Below are 21353 nucleotides of genomic sequence, written 5' to 3' on the forward strand. Positions count from 1 at the left end.
ACCGTGCCCGGCACCCAGCAGGCGCTCCGTCAATAATCCGCAGGAAGAACAAATCAATAGCGAACGAATGAGCACAGGAACCGGCCAGCGCCTCTCGGCTTCCCGTGCTGCTTTAACCCCTTGCCGTCCCAGGTGAGGATGGGGAGCCCGGGCGCAACGCGCCTGCGCAACTCCACCCACCGCGCGCGGGTTCGAGTCCCGGCCGCGGTAGGGCGCGGCGGGGAGCACTCCTTTGCGAGGTTCGGCAGCGGCGGAGGGTTACACGCGGAGGGGCGGGGCCTGGCAGGGGCGGGGCCCGGCAGGGGCGGGGCCGGCCGGGGATCCCGCAGACGCGCCCGCGCCGCGCTCAGTCGTGCTGCCTGCCACCCGTCGGTGCCGCTCACCCGCCGCCCCGGGACCCTGCCGCTCCGCCTGCCGCCCCCCGCCCGGTCCCACCCCCGGTCCCGGTCCCAGCACAGTCCACGCCGCCCCCCGCCGCAGCCATGTCCAAGCAGCCGCGGTCCGGCCGGGAGGAGATCCTGGAGTGCCAGGTGATGTGGGAGCCTGACAGCAAGAAGAACACGCAGATGGACCGTTTCCGGGCGGCTGTGGGCGCCGCCTGCGGCCTGGCGCTGGGTGAGTGCGGGCACGCGGCCCGGGGGCTCCGCGGCCACCACCGCTCCCCCCGCCCACCGGGCCGTGGCCTCCAGAAGTCTGGCTCCCCCTCGGGGTCCGAAGGGCCCCCTGGCAGAGGGACCCCCTCCTGGGGACCGGGGCGCCCCCTTCTCCGGGGCGTTGCTGTCAGGGCCCCTCCTGGTTGTTGGAATAATCCCCTGATTCTCAGTTTCCCTGTTCCGGGGCTTGGAGGAGCCCCTGGCAGTGGAGGCCCTCTCTCCAGGGGGTGGGGCACCTTCTGACGGTGGGGTTTTGCCCCCTTGTCTGTGCAGGACTCCTCCTGACTGTAGCATCTATGTCCCCGGCAGGGGTCTTCACCCGCCCCCGCTCGCCCCCACCCCTCCCGGGCCTTGGAACCTCTGGGGACTGAGATCCCTTGCTAGTCTTCCTACTTGTGAGGTGAGGGGCTCCTGGGGTCTTGCACTGTGGCCTGGGGGGGGGCTTCCTCCCAGACATAGGGTCTTTCTGACTTGTAGCTCTTCTCCTATGTTTGTGGGGGGGTCCCTTGCCAGCCAGTAGCCCCTTGTGTTGTGTCCCCTCCTAGGCCCCTCATCTTGAGCTTACTAAAGGGCTGCCATGGAATTCAGGCACCTAGGAGAAAGACGGTCAGGTAGAGCCTTTGGGATTGGGGCGAGACTCCTTCCCCTCCTGTTTACGCTCGCAGCCTGCTGCAGAACCTAGCCACGGGCCCTCCCTCCAGCCACCACCCTGGCTCTCAGAAACAGCCTGGCCTGGCTGCATGTGGGCTGGGCAGACGAGGCCCTTTTTCTGGGTGAGAAGCACCTGCACGTGCTTCCCTCTGGCTCTGGCTGGCTTGTCCGACTTCCTGCAGGACATTTCCCACCTTCAGGGGTTTTTAGCTCCTCACAGCCACTTTCCTCCCCTTCGTGGCCCTCGGCTGGCTTCTGGGACTCCTGTGTTCCTGTCGGTGGCATCACCGTTCTCAGTAATCCTCACAGAAGTGGAGACTGGGTCGTCTGCCCTGCATAGGGGAGTCCTCAGCAACACTGCCTTCCTTCTTAATCCCCCCTTTTTGTGGGGGGCCCTTGTTCCCTCTACCCCGAACACTGGCTGGTTTCCTGCTTCCTGCTTTTCCTTCCTCCTCCCTTCTGTACACCCTGCTTGCTTCGCCGGAGCACAGGTCTGACTTTGTCACTCCTTGGCTCAGAGGCTCACAATGGCCCCTTGTTGACCGTGAAATCGCACAGTGCCACCTGGCAGCTTCCAAGCCCTCCACCGTAGGATGGGTGTCATAGCTTCCACTGAGCCCCTTCCCTTGGCAAACCCAGCTCTCTCGCTCTCCCTCCCTCCTGCTCACTAGACAGGGAGCACCTTGGAGACAGATGTGGCTTATTACTTGGGGGCCTTCCAGGTAGTAGTGGGTAAATAATGTGTGTCTGGTTGGGGGAGAACAGACCTGATTCCTTCTCCCCCAAGAAGAGCCAGGAGTGGAACATTCGCCTGTGTTACCTCCCCTCGATTCTGTCTCTTTCCCCTGCTGGCAGTAGTATAATATTCTTCTCCTGTGCTTAACTAGCCGTGGCACTTTAGGAAGTGATGGCACATGAGTTGTGAGGTGGGTGAGACACATCCGACCTGACTACCTGGATTTCGAACTGGCTCCACCACTTCTTTGTGATCAGGAGGAAGTCACCAGATCTTCCCTGAGTCTCACTTTCCCTGGCTGTAAAATGGGCATGATGAGAGGACCTGTGTCAGTGGGTGGTATGAGGGTGACAGGAGGCCCTCAGGCCCAGCGGTCACCTGCACCTGGCTGGTCCGTGGGTCGCTGTGTAAACACTCCTGAGCACTCCCAGTCGGCCTGCTCGGGGCGGTGGGCTGGGGGTCCAGGCCCAGACTGGACCTGAAGACTTGGCTCAGGTGGCTCACACACTGGGAGACTGCATAGGGAAAGCAAGATTTCCAACTTGTTTTGAAAACCCAAAGGTCTGTGATGCTGCGTCTGTGTCACCATGTGGTGGCAATAAGCTAGACTGAGCGGGGTTCTCCTCTTGGTCTGGGGGAGCTTTAGAGCTTGATGTTTGTCTCTCTCTCTTTTTTTTTAAAGATTTTATCTATTTATTTGACAGAGACACAGCGAGAGACGGAACACAAGCAGGGGGAGTGGGAGAGGGAGAAGCAAGCTCCCCGCTGAGCAGGGAGCCCGATGCGGGGCTCGATCCCAGGACCCTGGGATTATGACCTGAGCCGAAGGTAGACGCTTAATGACTGAGCCCTCAGGCGCTCCTTGGTGTTTGTCTTTTACTCTTCCACTCCTGATGGTTGAGCCAGCCTGCTGCTTCCAGAGGCCCAGCCCTGGCGGTTTTGGGCTTTAAGAGCCAACTCACATGCTGCCTTGTTTTTGATCATTGTCTTTGAATGTTTTCTCCTTTCATCTGCTCTCCAAATGCATGTAATTTGGACTTTCATTCTGCCTCGTCTTTCCATTAATTTGTGAGTATTCTAGTCGCTTCAAGACTGCACACTTGAACTTGTACTCCCCCCCACCCCCCGGGGTCTTGTGTGTAGTTGGTATGCAGTCTTGAGCAATGCTGTCGCTCGCATGTACAGAGAGAGAGCAAAGTACGCATCTTCACGGGTCGCTTCAGTTGTGCTCTGGTTCCGAGGTTGGACGGCTGGGGGCCATCCTCCCGCCTGGCCACCTGGCCATGAGCCCAAACCCCCAGACCGAGGTTGGCGTGAGGTCTCTATCCCCGCCGTTCAGGAGCTGCCCGATCTGGGTGAGCTTACTTATTCTCTTTCCCGCACCCAGGGCCATTGCTTGGTTTATTGTCACTGCTTCTAGCGGAGCTCACCTGAGGGCTCCCTGCCAAGCCCACGTAGACCTGGGGGCCCTCAGGATGCGAACCCCTTATGGAGCAGCCCACAGCTGCAGCCCAGCATTTGTGCCTGTGGTGTGAGGCCTCTTTTGCAAGACCCCAGGGCGCATGCTACACGCACCAGCCCCCCCCGCCTTGATTAGGGGAGGGACACCCCCTTCAAAGCACCTGCTGGTTTGGTGGCCTGTGCCACGTGTCTTCCGGTGTACCACAAGCTACAGCTCAGTTCAGTGTTGGAGCAGCTGGGACATCGTTTGCCCACAGATTGAAGGCTTGCTCCCTGTTCTCAAATAGCTCAAGTGTAGCTGGAGGAGAAAGCTCGTGCGGGCTAGCAGTGCGGCGAGTGAATCAGGGCCGAGCGCCAGCGCACGGCAGCCTGCTGTCGCCTCCCGGGCGCCCCAGGGCGTGTTGGCTCTGGCAGACAGGATCCTGAGCTGAGACTTGGAGGTGTAGGCTGGTCAAAAGTCTCGTAGGTGGAGAGGAAGAAGAGGGTGAAGGGAAAGCAAGACTTGCACATTCAGATGCCTACGGGGACCCAGAGGGTGATGGGCATAGTACCAGTCAACTTAGTGGGTGCTTTTTTTGTTTTTAAAGATTTTATTTATTTATTTGAGAGAGAGAGAATGAGAGATAGAGAGCACGAGAGGGAAGAGGGTCAGAGGGAGAAGCAGACTCCCCGCCGAGCAGGGAGCCCGATGCGGGACTCGATCCCGGGACTCCAGGATCATGACCTGAGCCGAAGGCAGTCGCCCAACCAACTGAGCCACCCAGGCGCCCCCTTAGTGGGTGCTTTACACACGCATCCGCCGACTCCATCCTCAGTAACCTGGCCAGGTAGGTGCTGCTTTCACCCCCTTTCCCCAGCTGGGAAAACGGAAGTTCAGTCCTGGTTGGGTTGTCGCAGCTGTGAGTAGCCCGTCTGTAGTCTGTTTCTGGAATCATTAGTCTGTGCCGCGGTATGTGGCCTTGGGCATGTGGGTGAGGGTGGGGCGCGGCTGTCACCCAGCTCTGTAGTTGCTTGTCACTACGTGGTGGGATGGTGCCTTAGTGATCTGGGAGAGCAAGGCGGGGGCTGCGCTGTTGGGAGCTGGCCTCAGAAGTCGCCCTTGGTCATTTCCATACTATCCTGTTGGTGACACGGATGAGTCCTGCTCAGTGTGGGGAGGGAACAGCACAGGGAGGTGAGGGCAGAGGTGAGAAACGGGAGCCAGTCACAGCTGTTCTCTTGTCTCAGGAGAAGGCAGCGACACTGAATTTCATTTGAAACCTGACTTTAGTACGTTGACAGCTAGTTCCAGTTCTTCACGAGCAGCGTGCAGCCTGAACCACACAGGCCTGTGGCGGATCATCCGGGCTTTGGGATGCTGCCTGTGAGTGGGGGCCAGGAGTGTGTGAGCAGGAGCCGGAAGGGCGTGTCTGAAGAGGGGTCCCCGATGACTTGGCTGGGTCGTCAGCGGTGGAGAAGTCTCTGCACCGAGTCCTTCCGTTTCTCTGCTGTCCTCTACGGTCCTTGTGATGTTGGGTTGCTGTCGAGACCACTCAGTCCCCAGATTGGCAGGCGGGTGGCATCTTCCTCCCTCGCGGATGCTGCTGGTGACTCACTCTTGATGGGCTTTTGTAGTCTTCAGTGGAGGTGTGGGTGTGAAGCCTCTGGTCCATCTCTTGTGTGAGCCTGAAGGAATTTTTGGTGCCGGAACTATTTGCCCTTTGCGAGGATCAAGGTGACCAAAAACAAACAAAAGACTGGGAGAGAATGGAGCTGTGGGCCTGTTTGCCTAGTGCGGGCAGGGTGGAGGCTCCCTCTCCCGCCCCCCCTTCTGGACCCGGAGTCCTGCTCATTAACACTTCCATGTACTTGCACAGCCCGTCCTGTCTGCTAGCCCGCTGTGGGTCGTGCTTCTGCAGGATGTGACCAGCAGTGGCTGCAGTGGCTGTCACGCCGGGTACTTTCTCTCTGCCAAGCACTGTTCTTAGTGCTTCATGTGTTCTGACTGTTTCAGTCCTGACAGTGACCCTGTGACAAGTACCATTCTCTTCCTTTCATGGAGGAGAAGCTGAGGTCCAGAGATGATTGATTACTCATCTGAGCTCACATGGAAAGTGGCGGGATCTGAACCCGGATTGTTGCACTCTGGAGCCTTTGTCTTTAAGCAACATGCTCTACTGCTCCTCGGGGTCACTGTTGTTATTCCCATCTTGCAGTTGACAATGCCGAGGCTCAGAGGGTGGAGCAGCTTGCCCACCGTCATTGTGTCGTAAGTGGCAGAGCCGAGATTCTAATGCAGGTCGTCCAGCCCAACCCTGGAGCGCAGTGTTACCTCTCCACGGTCATGGGGGCATCCATGCCCTCCTCCAGTCAATTTCCAGGTGACACACAGGGAAACTGAGTCCCCAAGACTGGCCTACCTGAGGTCCCCAAGCGTGGTCTCTAGAGTCAGGGTTGGCCCCAGCCTTCCAGATGCCCGGTCCCTGGCGTTTTTCCCTGCATGCTTGGTGGACCTGCTCTCTGGCCCCTGGCGTGAGTAGGTGGGTGGGGCCGGAGGGCCGTTCTCCTGGGGCTTGGAGGAGGTGGCCTGAAGCCCCCGTTCCCTGATCACTGTACGACCTCTGTCCTGCCTCTCCGCATTTCATCCAGGTGACCCATCTCCATCCCTGCTGCAGACCCACTCACTCCAGCACTCTTTAACTGGGCTCTTGGCTTCCTCCCAGTGTCCTGACCCTGCCCTTGCTGCCAGGGCCAGCCCCTCCTCCTGCAGCATGCTCCTGCTCTCAGAGATCTCTCCCTTCCTCTGTGTGCTCCCTCCCTGGCCCCCAGGGCTGGGAACAGGGAGGACCATTAAGTCTTTAGCTGACGGATGGCAGCGAGAGAATTCAGCCCAGCCATCATATTAGGCCATTTTTTTCTGTTCCTGACACCTGCTGGTCATCTTCCTCCTGTTACCACATCCTTGGAGCACCAGCATATGAATGGAGAGCCTACCGAAAATATGTGGCGATTAAAAAGGCCCAGTGAGGGGCAGCGACTTTCCCCAGGATTGGAACCAGGTGGGAAGAAGAGCGAGTTTTCATTTGTGTGAAAGCCGGAGAGAGGGATGTATTTACTCATACATAAAATCTGGAAGGACACACAAATCTCTTTAACTGGTTACTTCTAGGTAAGAAAAGTTAGATGATTGTGGGGCAAGATGGAGAGACTTTTCCTGAATGACCTTCTGCACTTCTGTTACCTTGAATCATATGGCTTATTCAAAAATCAAAATAAATACCTGTTCCTCTCTCCCCCAAACATTGTTACTGGCACAAGAAGTCATCAATAAGCTCCTAGTTTTGCACTTCTGTGTTTTCAAATCTATTGGATATGACTTTCCTGTTTGTATGGTGTAATAATAGCAAGCTTAATGGAGTTCTGATTTGGTCCAAGGTCCTGTTCTAGCATCTGTCTCATGCATGTGCTTATGCTCATTTAAATGCTCCCAATAGCCCTGCCAAGAGGGGGTGCTATTAACCATCTCCATTTCACAGATGGGGAAACCGAGACACAGTTTGCTCAAGTAACCTCCACAAGGTCGCACAGCTAATAACCGGCCAGGCCAGGATTTGCAGCCAGGACTTCTGGCTCCAGAGTCCATGTTCTTAGGCACGCTGGCTATGATATGGAACCACTGCCCGGCAGTGGTGGGTTTGCTCTGGGGGGTAAGAATTGGGATACCCCACCTCCCCCAGACCATTTCTTGTCAGACACCTTCAAACCGCTCAGACATAACTGTTAATTCCTTACGTGTGTCCCCGTCTTCTTATTGGACTGCCAAGACTTTCTAAGATTGGTTTGAGCCATGTGCCATTTTATTTTGTTTTTAGAAAATTATGATGACTTATACCACTGGTCAGTTGAATCCTATCCAGACTTCTGGGCGGAGTTCTGGAAATTCAGTGGAATTGTCTTCTCACGCATGTATGATGAGGTAAGTAGGGATTTTACTTATGCATTACCTTTTTATGGTTATGTTCCAAAATAAAGTGTTTGTTTTTGGGAATACTGAATCATATTTTCTTTTGACGCCTCGCATCAGTGGGAAAAAGTCATTGTTCTAGAGAGTTGGCAGAAAATTGTGTTGAGGTCACAGACTCCATGGAGACCAGGCAACCTCTGGACTCTGTGATGTGTGGACCTCAGGCCCTGTCCTGGGAACTTGGGCGATTCTACATGCAGGGCATCACCGTTTTATTTTTATTTTATCTTAAAAAAATTTTAATTGTGGTAAAAGACACATAACACAATTTACCATCTTTTTTTTTCCCACAATTTACCATCTTAACCATTTTGAAGCGTCCAGTTCCATGGTGTTATTAAATACATTCACATTATTGTTCTTTTTTAAATTGTCAGTAGTTTTATTATTTTTTAAACCTGGAGTTCAGGGAACGTTCTGACGCCTCATGCTGTCCGTCAATCTGGGGAAAGTGGGTCCTGTTACTCAAAGTATAACTTAATTGTGTTTTTGTGTGACTGTGGGGTGAACTGTTCTGAGAGGCTCACCTGTATATGCACTTGGGGAAGGATATCGAGGTTCCAGCCCATGGAGGAAGGAGGCTAGGGGCCCGGCTCCGGCTCTGGGGGGTTGCGGTGGGAGGGGCGGGTGGGTCCTGGAGCTCCGTCTCCCAGATTTCAGTGTGTGTGGTCAGAGCCTGCGGCATTGGGCAGGTGCCCACCTGTCTTACTTACTTTCTGGCACCTGCACCTCTCATAGAGTAGGTGCTTCATACAGGTCTGCTGAAAGAGTTCATTTGTGGGGATGCTGTTTTCCCTTGGCATTCATTTCCTTTTTTTTTAAAAAAAAAAAAACACCTCATGGGGGAATAATTAGCCATGAAACCGTACCTATTTAAAGCGCCCAAGGTGACGATCTGATATACAGACACACTGTGGGATTAACACACCCATTGCCTCACTTTCCCTGTGGTGAGAACGCTGAAGATCTCTTCCCAGCAACTTGCACATGTGAAATCCTGTCTTGGAACTGTCAGTTCCAAGCCTGGAGGCCAGTCCAGTGCTCAGTCTATGAAACGATCTAATGAGGCCTTGGGCCAGTGAGTTAGTGGGCTTCCCGGGAAGCAGAGTCACTTGTATTTATTCCTGGTGTAGATCTCATCTGGGTGCGTGTCTTGGTTTGCTGTCGTTCTCGGTAGGTTGTGGACACATCGAAAGGAATCACAGATGTCCCCGAGTGGTTCAAAGGCAGTCGTCTAAACTACGCGGAAAACCTCCTGCGGCACAAAGACAATGACCGAGTCGCCCTATACGCTGCAAGTGAGTCCTCATGGCCCCAGTGCATTTCCCTCTGTCCGCATCCTGTGCCACGCACACGAAGGGCCACGTGGCTGGAGGGGCTGCAAACATCCAGATTGCCGGGTGTGTTTTCAAACGATGTTCTGGCACTTTTTTTATTGTGGTAAAAAGTGGGTAACATTAAATGTACCGTCTGGACCATTTTTAAGCATCCAGTTCCGTAGTGTTGGGTGCCTTCCCGTTGCTGTGCAGCAGCTCTGCAGAACGGTTCCACCCTCCCCCTGTTTCGGCATGGTGTCCTCAGAGTCCATCCGTGTAGTCGTGTGTGATAGGATTTCCTACCTTTCTGAGGCTGTATGTATTCCCTTGTTTGGATACCCCACATCTTGTGTGTCTGTTGATCTGTCACGGGGCACCTGGGTCACGTTCACCTCCTGGCTGTTGTGAATAGGCTATGACAAACATGGGTGTGCACAAAGCTCCTTGAGGTCCAGCTTTGGATCCTTTTGGGTAGATACCCAGAGGTGGATCGTATGGCGACTCTAAGTTTAATTTCCCGAGGAACCTCCTCCATACTGTTTTTCTGTAACGGCTGCCCTTGGCACCTTTCCGACATCATTAAGACCTCTGTTGACTTTTTCTTCTTGCTGAGAAAGGGAGGGGACATTCATGTGATCATGTTTTATGGGAGAAATTGAGACACCAAATATGAAGTAACCAGCTCAGAGTCACCGGGACAGTTAGTGAGGGAACTACAGCTAGAATCTCTGCCTGTTGACTTCTCTTTAAAAAAAAAAAAGTTTAAAGAATTTTCTAATTTATGTACTAAGCAGGTTCCAGAAGAGTTGCCATAAAATATTTGAAATAAACGGGGAGTTTCCTTAGTAAGGAGACACTGTGGTTGGCCTCCTAATTAATTAGGTTTTTGGTAAGCCTGAAGTTTTGTAAAAAAGTAACATTGGATTTATATTGTATTGGTTAAGGTTTGAGGTGTTTCACGGTGGATTTTCCAGATGACTATGTTTTTCTCCTTTGAGTGATAAAGCTTTACTTACTCATTTTAGACACAGCATGTGCTACTTGGGTTGTGAGGAAATAGGGCATCCGCAGAGGAGACTGAACTTCACTGGACCTTTGGTGTTCATGACTCACGGCTTCCAGTTTTGGGATGGTGACAGAATCTAATGCTGTCGAGCTGTCCACGTGTGTGGGATGGTCTGCTCCCTCCTTTGCAAAGGGAGCTCAGGTAGCTGTGCCCCCTGCCGTCACCTGCCCAATTCTTGTCTCTTGCCACCTGCTCTCAGTCCTTGCAACCCCTGTCTACGTTACAAGTTACTATTTGTTGTCAGAAGTGGTGTTACAAGTCAGATAATTATGCTTGTCCAGGTAGTGCCTGAAGTAGGGGTAGCTGACCTTGGGTGAGCCCCTTAGCCTCTCTGGGTCTGTTTCTACCTCTGTCTAATGGAGAGGAGGAGAGTACCTATTCAGGAATATTGTAGAGCTTAAATGAGTGAATGTGTATACATGTGTATACGGCAGTTTCCGCCACAGGGGAAACGTGCATAGCTCTCAGTTGAGATTATACCTCTGAAATCCCCGTGTGGCTTTTAAATCCTGGCTGTCCAGTTCCTACCGTGGCTTCCTAGAGCACACCTTCCAGGGATGGGGCCCAGGCTCATGTATATTTTTAAAGCCCACGGTTGCTTCTGATGCATATTGTTGGTTAAGAACCACAGAGTCTTGCCTTTATGTAGTGTTTGGGCTGTTCGGTATTATTCTCCCTTCCTTGGTTCTTAGCCCGGATGCAGTTTGGGCTGAGCACGTAAATAAGTAGCCTTGGGAATGGGGACACTACACGAGTCCTGCATCTCTCCCTTGCTTTTCAAGGAGGTATTTGCACGTCCATCCGTCCATTCACTCGTTCTCAGATCTGTCTCAAATGTCTCTTCAGTGCAAAGCGTTGGGAACATGGTGTTGACCAGGACGGCTGACATTGGAGTGAGGCGCACGATAAGAAAACCATGCGGGTGGTCCCCAGCTTAGGACTGTTTGACTTCACAATGGTTTAGCGCATTCAGTAGAAAGCGTACTTGGAATTTTGTATCTGGATCTTGTCGCCCGGGCTCACGACCTGTGGGCCCATCCTGTCTTGTGATGCTGGGCGGCGGCCGCCGCTCCCCGTCAGCCACGCGATCACGAGGGTCACAGATGCCACCTGCATCGTCTGTCACTGTCAGTGCCGTAGTCAGGTGATTTTGTCCAGCGGGAGGCTCACGTCGGTGCTCTGAGCGCGCTGAAGGTGGGCTGGGCTACGCTGTGGTGGCCGCTAGGTGAGGTGTGTGAAATGCAGGCACACTCTGAGCTGGAGCCAGTGGGCTAAGCTTTAGCTTTGTAAAATGAATGGAGGAGCACATTTGCCTGGGGTTCCTTACACCCTTGAAGTCTAATAGGAGTTGGTTTACAGGGTTTCAGTAGTGAGCCGCGTGTGTGACACGGGCATGCCTGCTACGTGACCCTGGTCACAATAGCCCCCGGCAGGGAACCGGCTGGAGGTGCTTGGCGGCCACAGCCTCCGGGAGGCAGAGAGCGGCGGAAGCTGGGAGAGTGGGCCTCCTTCAAGGGGGATTTCAGCCACGAGAGTCATCCATGCCCTTGCGCGGCGCATGTCAGTGGTTCTTTGCATCTTCACAGGGTTGTCAAGGACCACCTCTGTCTAGTTCCTGCTGTCTCTGCCACCTCAAAGGGACACCCCTCCTCAGACCCGGCACCCACCGGTGTCTGTTGTCTCCTCGCGTTTGCCCGTGCTGGACGTTTCCTAGAGATGGAATCCCGTGTGGCTCTTGGTGTCTGGCCTCTTGCTTGGCCTCATGCTTTCAAGGCCCCTCCGCGCTGTGGCAACTGTCAGTGCTTCCTTCCTTTTATGTCCCAGCCACGTTCGGGTGTGTGGATCCAGCACGTTCTCTCTGCCCGCGAGAGGCCCTTCAGGGGCTGCCCTGCCCCAGGCGCTGGGGTCCCTTGGTGAGCGGAGGGGCGGGAACGCTGGGCCTGTCTTTGATCGTTTTTCCTGCTCCCGTCAGAGGTCTCTGCACTTTTACCTCAGGCACCGCACCGGGTCCCAGTTTCTCCCTCGGGAAAGTGGGGAAGGTCAGATGTGAATCTTCTGACAAACAAAACGAAACAAACCTGAAAATCGGTGATGCTAGTGGGAAAACAGACCAGTCTTGTGGGTGGCCGCGCGCTCACGCTCTCCCCCTCCCCCTCACGTGTATATTGGCTGCACCCAGACCCTCTTTTCCTAAGTCCAGCTGTGCCCTGAGCGTGGGTGAGGGAGGTAAGGTGGTCATTCCGGGTGTGTGGTGGCTGTTTCACACTTGTCCCTGCCCCCTCTCCCTGCCCAGCCCCGCCGTTCCTTCCCTTTAAGTAGGAGAACCCCTTCTTCTAATGAGCTCCCCTTTTATTTGCAGTGGAAATAAGTGCCCTCAAGCCAGGGATCAAATTTAGTTTACAAATAAGGTACCTTCTTCTTCTTCTTTTTTAATTTAATTAATTTATTTGACAGAGTGGGAGCGAGAGAGAGCACACAAGCAGGGGGAGCGGCAGGTGGAGGGAGAAGCAGGGACCTGATGTGGGGCTCGATCCCAGGACCCTGGGATCATGACCTGAGCGGAAGGCAGACGCTTAACCGACTGAGCCACCCAGGCATCCCACAAATAGGGTACCTTCTTAGCAGGGTCCTAGATCGGCTGGTTATTGGCTTGGGGACTTGAAAGTCACTCACTGTGTTTTGCTTTCTGCATGTTTTCCTGATTCGTTCCCACTCTCCCAGCTGAGTGCAGGTACTTGTGGAGTTCTGCTTTGTGCTCGCTTAGGCATTCTTGGCCGACCCCATCCCTCGTCCATATGATCTCTGGGGAGGCCACAAGGTGCCGCCAAAGGAAGGCGTTCACTGGTGCCTTCATGCTCCAGCGAGCAGAGCAGAAGCAGTATGCATTAGCCCATCAGTGTGGAAGTTCCAAGAACAGCTGCCTGCACAGCACATTCTGTCTTTGACCAGGGGTTTCAGGTTACTGGGTATTTTTACAGGATAGGAAATCACGTGGGGGAGTGGAAATATGGGAGAAGTAATTACGAGGCTACTCAGTAAGGAGAGAAAAGAACCAGGGGTAGGCATACCTAACTTTAAGGAAATGGGAAAAGCCAGATTTATACCAAAGAGAAATCAGGATGTTTGGAGAAGTGATGCTTCATGTTATAGAATCAAACAGCAGTTAGTCAGGAATAAAATATTTGCATCAAAGACAACAGTCAGAGGAGTAATGTCTTTCCAGTAGAAAGTACATTCAAATAATTTTCCCACACCCATGCAACATTGAGTCTTGGTTGTATTCATTTTCTTTCTTTCTTTTTTTTTTTTTTAAGATTTTATTTATTTTAGAGAGAGAGAGAGCATGCAAGCAGGGGGAGGGGGAAAGGGAGAAGGAGAGGCTTAAAATAGTAAACTCTTAGTGTCTCACAGTTTCTGTGGGTTGCATGTTCAGAAATGGCTTAGCAGGGTGGTTCTGGCTTGGGAGCCCTTCATGAAGTTGCAATGAGGATGTCGGCAGGGGCTGCATCATCTGAAGGATTGACCGAGGCGGGCAGTTCCACATCCAAGATGGTACACTCCCATGGAGTCCTCAGTTTCTCACCACGTGGCAGCTAGATCCCCCAGAGTGAGCTAGGTGGAAGCTGCCGTGTCTTCTAGGACCAAGCATCAGAAGTCACTTGTCTCCAGTGTCATGTTGGTTACCTGGCTCGGGCCCCATCAACGTGTGCAGACTCACCTGAGAACATGAGCACCAAGGACGGGGTTCAATGGGGTCATTGTGGTGGCCAGCTAGCACACCGTCCTGTTCCGTTATTGCCGTCTGGTAGGTGGAAATTCGTGTCTCGCTGTTGTCACTTATGTTTCTTCGATAGCGAGGCTGATCATTCTAATGTCTTAGGCTGACTTCCACATACACGCCCTTCCCTAGGAAGTTGAGGAAACCCACATCTGGGTGATGTTCTGGGCACCCGTTTCCAACCTGCGTTTAAGCCATGTGAGTTTTCCTCCTTGTCTGTGACTGAGAGCCTTTCTTTTAGGGTTGTCTCTACCGCCTGTCCCTTTTCTCTTCCCAGGGGAAGGCAAAGAGGAAATTGTGAAGGTGACGTTTGAAGAGTTGCGGCAACAAGTAGCTTTGTTTGCAGCAGCGATGAGGAAAATGGGCGTGAAACAAGGAGACCGGGTGGTCGGTAAGTGTTTTTGGTTCTTGTTGTGGCCTGCGGGGGAGGAGACTGGGGCAGAGTGACTGGCTTGGAAGGTTGAGGGCACTTTTGGACAAGATGGCAGATTACATGCAGCCTCATAGGACTTAAGCGATCCTTGCTTGGTGGAGGCTAGATGCACGAGGAAGGTCATGGCGCAGGGAGAGGGCAGGGGAGTCCTGGCAGGAGGGACAGCCTATGGAAAGGCCCTGAGGCGCATGGGCGCAGGGCACCTGCGGGGCTGACAGGAGTGTGGTGGGCTGGGTGTGCAGGGCAGGCGGTGGGGTTGGCAGGGACTGTCCTTCTGGAAGGGTTGGAATCCTCAGACCTGAAAGGGAGGCCTGGCTCCTTCTCCCTCCCCGAGTCCCCGCCTTCCTTTGTTCTCTCCTAATCGGGTGGTGAGTCATGATTTCCCACCTAGAGCAATTCAGGTTCTTTCTTATAGTTTTCTTTTCACTTTGACTTTTGGAGAAGGTTTAAAGGCCTGTGTGTGGACCTGGTCTCCACTGCAAGGCACTGTAGTGAATTGAGATGTGGGTGGGTGTGTCCCCGGGGGCCAGCAGCGGGAGATAAGAAGACTTATCGTCCCTGCAGGCCGGGTGGTGTGCAGGCCGGGTGGTTGGGGTGCTAGCCCGCCTCCCCCGCCCCCATGGTGGTGGGACTGGGGCCACGGGGCAGGGGTGGCAGTGGGAGAAGCCGCTGCTGGGCCTCTCCCTGGGGAGCTCACAGCAAGTGGGTGTTCAGCGTGTGTTTGCAAAGAGGGTGGCCTTATCATGTGTAAACCGAGGAAAGGGCTGTACCCATGTCTCCGCTGATGGCAGCTGGGCACGGGGTCCATGCTTGCATGTTAGTTGACTAGCACCAGATAGTAGGCACGCACCAAGTTGCCTCCTCTCTTACTCAATGGGGCCCGCCCGTGGTTGCTCGCTGCCGGGAGGTTCCTGCGAGCCCACGGAAAACCCACCACCACTCTCTCCCCACATGCTGCTTTTGTTCTGTTGTTGTCCTTAGAGACCGCCTGAAATCTTGGGATTATTTGTGTGCATGCCTGCGTCTGTCTGTCTGTCCTCCCATACCAGAGGACCGGGCTTGGTCTTCTGTTCACTGCCGCGTCTCTGTCCCCAGGGAGGCGGGCGCACAGCGGGTGTATGATGAACACGGAGTGAGCGAATGTGGGTGTGGGGCCCATGGTCACAGCAGGCATTGCGTGGTCGAAGCCTCAATATCTGGGGTTCTTCTTCCAGTTTAGTCTACCCTTTCGAGGTCTAGAAAAGGATTTCAGAAGATCCTTTTTCCAATTTTCACTTAAAAAAAAAATCTCTCTTTGAAGCAAACATTTTCTGAGAGAAGGAGAAATGGAGAACCGGGTGTGTCGGGGAAGACGGCTGCGGGGCCTCTGGGGACACCCGACTCTGCAGTCAGGCTGGTCCCCGGTGACCCGCCCCCTCGTGAGTGTCGCAGCGTGGACACTAACTTGACCTGTCCATAGTTCCAGGCCCCCGGGGGCTGTGTTTCCCTAAGAGGGCGTGAGGGAGTGACTCCCTGGGAGAGGCTTGAGGGGCTCCTGAGACTGAGTTGGGGCTGCTCGTGGGGCACTTACTTGTCTGTGACATGCTCATCTCTTGGCCCTCTGTCGGCCTCCACCAAGTTTGGGTGTGCAGCCTCCCGGGGGTGGGCCCCGTCCTGCCCTGGGGACCTCACGGTTTACACAGTAAGCTCAGTAGGCCCCCGTGGGCCTGCCTGTGGCAGATGCTGGGCGCAGCCCTGCCCTCGGGGATGCTCCTGGCCCAGCAGGGAGATACAGCGAAGCCAAGGGAGCGGGAGTCCTGAGTGCTGTGGTCACGTAGGCCCCTGAGAGCAGAGGGGAGGGAAGCAAGGGGGGCGCCGTGCTCAGGGCCCTGGGTGCTGCGACTGCAGGGCTTCTGTGGTCACTGGGGGGTTGTGATGGGGGGGGCACTGGGCCATGGCCCCCCTGCTCTCTGATGACTTGTGCCTGCTCCTTTCCTCTGGAACATTTAGGTTGATCTGTTTAATGGACCACAGTCTCTCTGGCCACAAAGAGTCTCTGCCTCTGTTGTCATAAAAGCCCAGCCTCTTGCCAGATGGCGGGTCTACGCTTCTTCTCCTCCCCTTACAGTCTCGTGACTGTCCTGCTCATCGTCTTCATTCCCCTGTTGCCTCTCCTTCCTTCCCCATCTATCCCCCTGTCTGTCCGTCTTTCCTTCCATCCATCCATCCATCCATCCATCCAGCTGCCAGCCAGCCAGCTCACTAATATGAAGGCCTTGATATGCAGGGCATGGTAGAAGGCACTTGGTTAAGCAAAGAACAAGACAGGCAAATCCCTGCTCTCACGTGAGAATCAGATATAAAAATGCCAGTTACGACTATTAGATGTAGGTGATTATTAAGGTTAATTTGGTGAGGGAAAAATAGAGTGTGCTTTGTGGGGACCAGCCAGGGAACCCGAGTTTATCGGGTGACCTCGGAGAAGGTGTCTCTGAGAAAGTCTCATTTGCATTAAGAGCTGAGCGATGACTTTGCAGAGTCAGGAGGGCTCGTGTGCATAAAAGAGTGGTTAGGCAGAGCAGACAGCCTGTGCAAAGGCCCCGGGGCAGGAGGAGCTTAGAACGACTGGAGAACTGAAAGAAGGTTGTGACTGAGCCCAGAGTGGGAGGCGGGGTGGAGGGAGAGGAGGCTGGGCCGGATCCTGCAAGGGCTGTGGGGATCACTCTGGTTAGGTTGGGTTGGAGGGGGTGACATGGATAGCCTGGTGGTAAGTGGTAGGGCCTTGTGAGTGGGAGATGTCCAGGCACTGGGGTGAGGTGAGGCTGGCCATGCTCCTTGGATCAGCCAGAGGCAGCCCTTCTCCCCACTCCTGCCCTGGCTCTCAGAAGTACCTTTTGGAGGTCCGCCGCGTCCAACATACCCTGAACCCAAGCCTTTCTCCTGGTGCCCAATTACAGGTTATTTACCCAACAGTGTGCATGCCGTGGAGGCCATGCTGGCTGCAGCGAGCATCGGTGCCATCTGGAGCTCCACGTCCCCAGACTTCGGTGTGAACGTGAGTTGGGGTCCCCACTGAGTGCCCTGGGGGTGCGGCCACTGCGGCAGAAACCTTCCCGTGTGATTTCCGCAGGGGAGGGCTCTGTCCACCTGACATCTTGGGTAGGGGCGCGGGTGGCTGTGCCGCAGGACTGGCGGGGCTGGAAGGCGACAGTGTCACCGTGGCCTCCCATCTCATGGCCGGTGACATGAGAATGATGGGAGAGAAGGAGCCAGAAGGAGCGGAGTCTTGTTTTTCAATCTAAAAACAAATGAGTCTTCCTTCTTTCTTATGTTACTAATGTCCCGTCCGTGTGTACGGACTGCATTAGTGTGTGTTCTGTGTGACAGATGGCTCTTGGAGATCTAGCTGGAGGGGTCTGGTCATTTGTCCGTGTATCCATGACCACGGAAGATTTCCTGTACCAAACCCAGTCGTCTGGGTTTGCTCACAGAGGTTCCCCCGAGGCCTCCCTGCCATTTTTGATCTCTTACTTTGGATCTGTGTTCTCTGTGGGGGAGGAGGGCGGGCCTCTTTCTTTCTGTGAACCCTGCAGGGACCCAGGACCTGGGGTGCATCCAGCCGCTGGAGTGACCCAGGCAGGGGCAGGCAGCTCATGCTCAACCCCACCGTGGAGGATGAAGCAGCAGCAGAACAGGACTTCCCCGGGGCCCCAGGGACCTTTCCTGGTTGCAGAGCCTTGGGGACGAGGGGCTGTCAGGAGCCATGAGGACAGACCCCAGTTAGAGGAGCCGGAGGGCATCCATGACCATCATCCACTCTTTCTGGCGTCGGGCTGCTCCGCTCTCGTCACAGCCCCTGCTCCGGGCACTGGACCATGTAGCTCAGTGGCTGAAGGTTGGCCTGGCCTTGCCGGCGATGTGCCCCTGGGTCAGCTGTTTATCCTCTCGTGCGAAACAGGGGCCGTGGGGAGAGAGAGGGTCATGAAACAGGTACAGGAGGCTCGGGCCCGGGATTGGCACACCTCGGCTGCAGGTTCGGCCACTGGCAATGTTGGAGCTCAGTACTCTATGGTCGGCGCGTGTCTTGGCTGCAGGGTGGGTTTCTGGGTATGAGCTTGAAGCTCACGTCTGCCCTGGGGCTTGCTGTTCTGGTGAAGGTGGTCCAGGTACGTTGCATTTCCCCCACGCCGTGCGAAGGAGGAACAGACACGCTTCTCTGGCCCAGGGGCCTGGAGAAGTAAGTGAGCGGCTGAGGCTGGGGTGAGGACCCAGCTCTGCTGAGTTCAGGGAGGGGTGGCCGCCCCAGACTGGAACTCTCCATGTGGGCTCTCCAGTGCCCCAGGCTGTCCGCGAGCCTGTGTGAGCTGCTTGGGGCTAGTGGCGTCCTCACGGGAGGGAGGGTCGCAGAAGGCCGGCGCCGGTCCCTGGGCACTGTTCCCTCGGATCCCGCCCTTGAGGTGGGTTGCTCAGAAGCAGGGCTGGGAAGGCAGTGCGGCATATGGTGGTTCCTGCCCGGGTTTGGGTCTGGCTTTGCTGCTTCTGGCCATGGCCTCAGTGCACACTGGGGAGCTGGTGAGGACTGCAGAATTATTGTGAGTGTGGGGTCGGGGGCAGCACTGGACGCACCCACCCAGGTCGGTACGTGTTAGCTGTTATCCAGGAGTTGGGTGTTGTTGAGTGACATCGGGGATTTTGAGCCCGTCTGGAAGATGTCGGGAAAGCTGTGTGTGGCCCAGGGGGTCAGGCGCGGCCTTCTGGGGCTGGAGCGAAGCCCCTGCCTGAAGACCTCCCTGAGAGCAGAGCTCCTGATGGTCCCAGTGGCGCGTTGTGCCTCTGGGTGCACGGGGGGGGTGGGGTGGGGGGAGGACACAGGCAAACGTCCAGCCACCTCCCGGCTGTTCTCTCCACGGTCTTCTCTCCCGGATCATCATCCTGTCCAGGCCGCTCTGCTGGTGCCGGTGTGCGCTAGATGGCAGCCTGGCTCCGCTCTCTCCGCAGCCTGCAGCACGCCCGGGTCTGGGGAAGGCCGGAGTCTCGGGGGAGAGCGCTCCCTGCGGTCAGAAAACGACAGGCCAGCCGCCTTCCCACTCAGGTGCTTCCCTCCGCCCCGAGTTCCGGGAAGCTTTCTGGGAAGCTGTCATCTGCATCCTGCCTCCGGTGGGCGCAGCTGGGCGTGTGTGCGATCCAAGCTGCCGTGCGCCCCTCCTTCCACCTCTTCCGCATGTCTTCATTCTCAGCTTGGAGCCCGACACAGTTGGGCGTGGGGGTGTCGCCAGGCGGGGAGAGTGCTCTGTTTCCTGGGTCTCCAACCTTCCAGCCTCCCCCAGACCTCCAGGTCCTGCATTTTTTTGGCATTTTGGTTTTTTTTTTTTTTTTTTTCATTTTTTTCTTTTGAGTCCAGTGGCTTCTCCGCAGATGGGTGGGGGGTCCAGCCCCTGACATCCACGCATCCAAGCACCGCGCCTGCACCCTCATGGCGTTTTCAGGTCACCATGCGCGCAGAACGGGGCAGCTGTCCCTGCCCAGCTGGCTGTCCACGGGACGCCACGCCTGGCTGGTGGCGAAGCGCTGCAGCAGGCCGCACGCGCCATCCCAGGTATGCTGCGTCACTGCCGAATGAAGGCAGCTGTGGTGCGGGCGGCTCTCCTGGACTGGCTCAGAGCTTCACCTGTGCTTCCCCAGCCAGGTCGGCGTCCACCTGGGGCCTCCGAGTCTGTCCACAGCCCGGCCCAGACCTCTGATTCGGAAGCACTGTGGTCTTTGCCGTATGCAGGCCGGGTCCTTTCATCCGAAGTTTGTTGCCACCTTGCGTGGGGAGAGCAGGAGAGGCGCTAGGTGTCACCACATCTCAGCTCCCTTCCAGGGCTCCCCCAGGCCTGCTCTGTGCAGCCCCTCCCCGATCTCAAGCCTTGCCCCCGGTGCCCTCTGCCTACGAACAGCCTCGTTCCCTGGGTTGTTCCAGCCTGAGCTTCCCTCTTCCTCCTCCTGCTTCGGTCTGCCCGGGATCCAGCCCTGTTCTCTGCTGCTGCCCTTTGGTTTCCTGGCCCACGGGCGAGTCTTCCCTAGTGGAGGCGGCCCCACGGTTAAGAGCCCCAGGCTGCAGGCCCAGCTGTGTCACTGGCTGGTTGGGAAGGCTGGGTGACTGACTTAAGCTGGCGCTGCCTCCTCAAGGACATCGAGCTGCCCCGGGGGTGTGCAGGCCAAATGTGTGAGCGCCCGTGGCAAGCCAGAGTGGTGCCTGGCACACAGCACTCCGTACGTGGTAAGGGATTTTTATTGGCAAAAAGTTTATTCCTAGATAAACCAGCAACTCTCAGCCCATCTTAGAATCCTGAGCTTTAAAAATACTATCTATTTTGCTATAAAATAGCAATGTTTGTACATCACCACAGTGCCTTTTATCCACCTAATGGTTTTCCTGGTGATCCTCAGGAATTTTCTGCATAGCTTTTCCCCTTACATGCACAGACGAGTCACCCGGGTCTTCACCTTTCTGGTTCCCACCTCCCCACAGTGTTGAGGACTGGGATTTTCTTGGGAAATCATGGCTTCACTGCTTGTGCTCTTGGAGTAACCTGGCTGTTGGTCGTGAACCGCTGCACAAGGGAATGGAAGGGCCGTTCTGGGCGGTATCTTCCCAGGCACCGTGTTTGTGGATGAAGAGGGCTCTACCCTGGTCTGAACTTGGGGGAGACCTGGCCTTTCCCTGTCACCCCTGGGAGAACACTCAAGTTGTGGGGAGTGTGTCGTGAGGCTACTCCTGTCAGTTCCCATCACTTCACGTCAGTTCCAGAAACAAGGGGTTACCTGCATGGGAGGCATGCCTTCTTGCGGAGAGAGAGGTGTGCTTGGCAGGATGGCGGGTTCCACGTGTGGTATAAACAGATATGTGGCTGTGGTGAGCCTGCCTGTTGTATTTATTTATTTATTAAAAAGATTTATTTGTTTTATTTTTTAATTTTTAATTGTTATGTTAATCACCATATATTACATCATTAGTTTTTGATGCAATGTTCCATGATTCATTGTTTGTGCATAACACCCAGTGCTCCACGCAGAATGTGCCCTCCTTAATACCCATCACCAGGCTAACCCATCCCCCTACCCTCCTCCCCTCTAGAACCCTCAGTTTGTTTTTCAGAGTCCATCATCTCTCATGGTTCGTCTCCCCGTACGACTTACTCCCCTTCATTCTTCCTCTCCTGCTATCTTCTTCTTTTTCTTTTTTCTTAACATATGTTGCATTATTTGTTTCACAAGTACAGATCTGTGATTCA

The 21353-nt window shown here is 55.1% G+C and overlaps 1 protein-coding gene across 1 annotated transcript in view; it reads left to right on the forward strand.

Annotated features, from left to right (window-relative positions):
- The first annotated feature begins 315 nt into the window (after positions 1-315).
- Positions 316-21353, forward strand: part of AACS (acetoacetyl-CoA synthetase) — a 62381-nt gene continuing 41343 nt past the window's right edge. The window contains exons 1-8 of the mRNA XM_073881306.1: positions 316-615; positions 7353-7456; positions 8682-8802; positions 13942-14055; positions 17034-17131; positions 18171-18242; positions 19075-19233; positions 19579-19672. Of these exons, the coding sequence (XP_073737407.1) occupies positions 483-615; positions 7353-7456; positions 8682-8802; positions 13942-14055; positions 17034-17131; positions 18171-18242; positions 19075-19233; positions 19579-19672 (895 nt within the window). The 5' untranslated portion in view covers positions 316-482. The remainder of the gene's footprint in view (positions 616-7352; positions 7457-8681; positions 8803-13941; positions 14056-17033; positions 17132-18170; positions 18243-19074; positions 19234-19578; positions 19673-21353) is intronic.

The sequence above is a fragment of the Callorhinus ursinus genome, unplaced genomic scaffold (genome assembly GCF_003265705.2).
Source record: "Callorhinus ursinus isolate GAN/ISIS: 27379988/994484 unplaced genomic scaffold, GSC_fseal_2.0 scaffold41, whole genome shotgun sequence".
Lineage (NCBI taxonomy): Eukaryota > Metazoa > Chordata > Mammalia > Carnivora > Otariidae > Callorhinus > Callorhinus ursinus.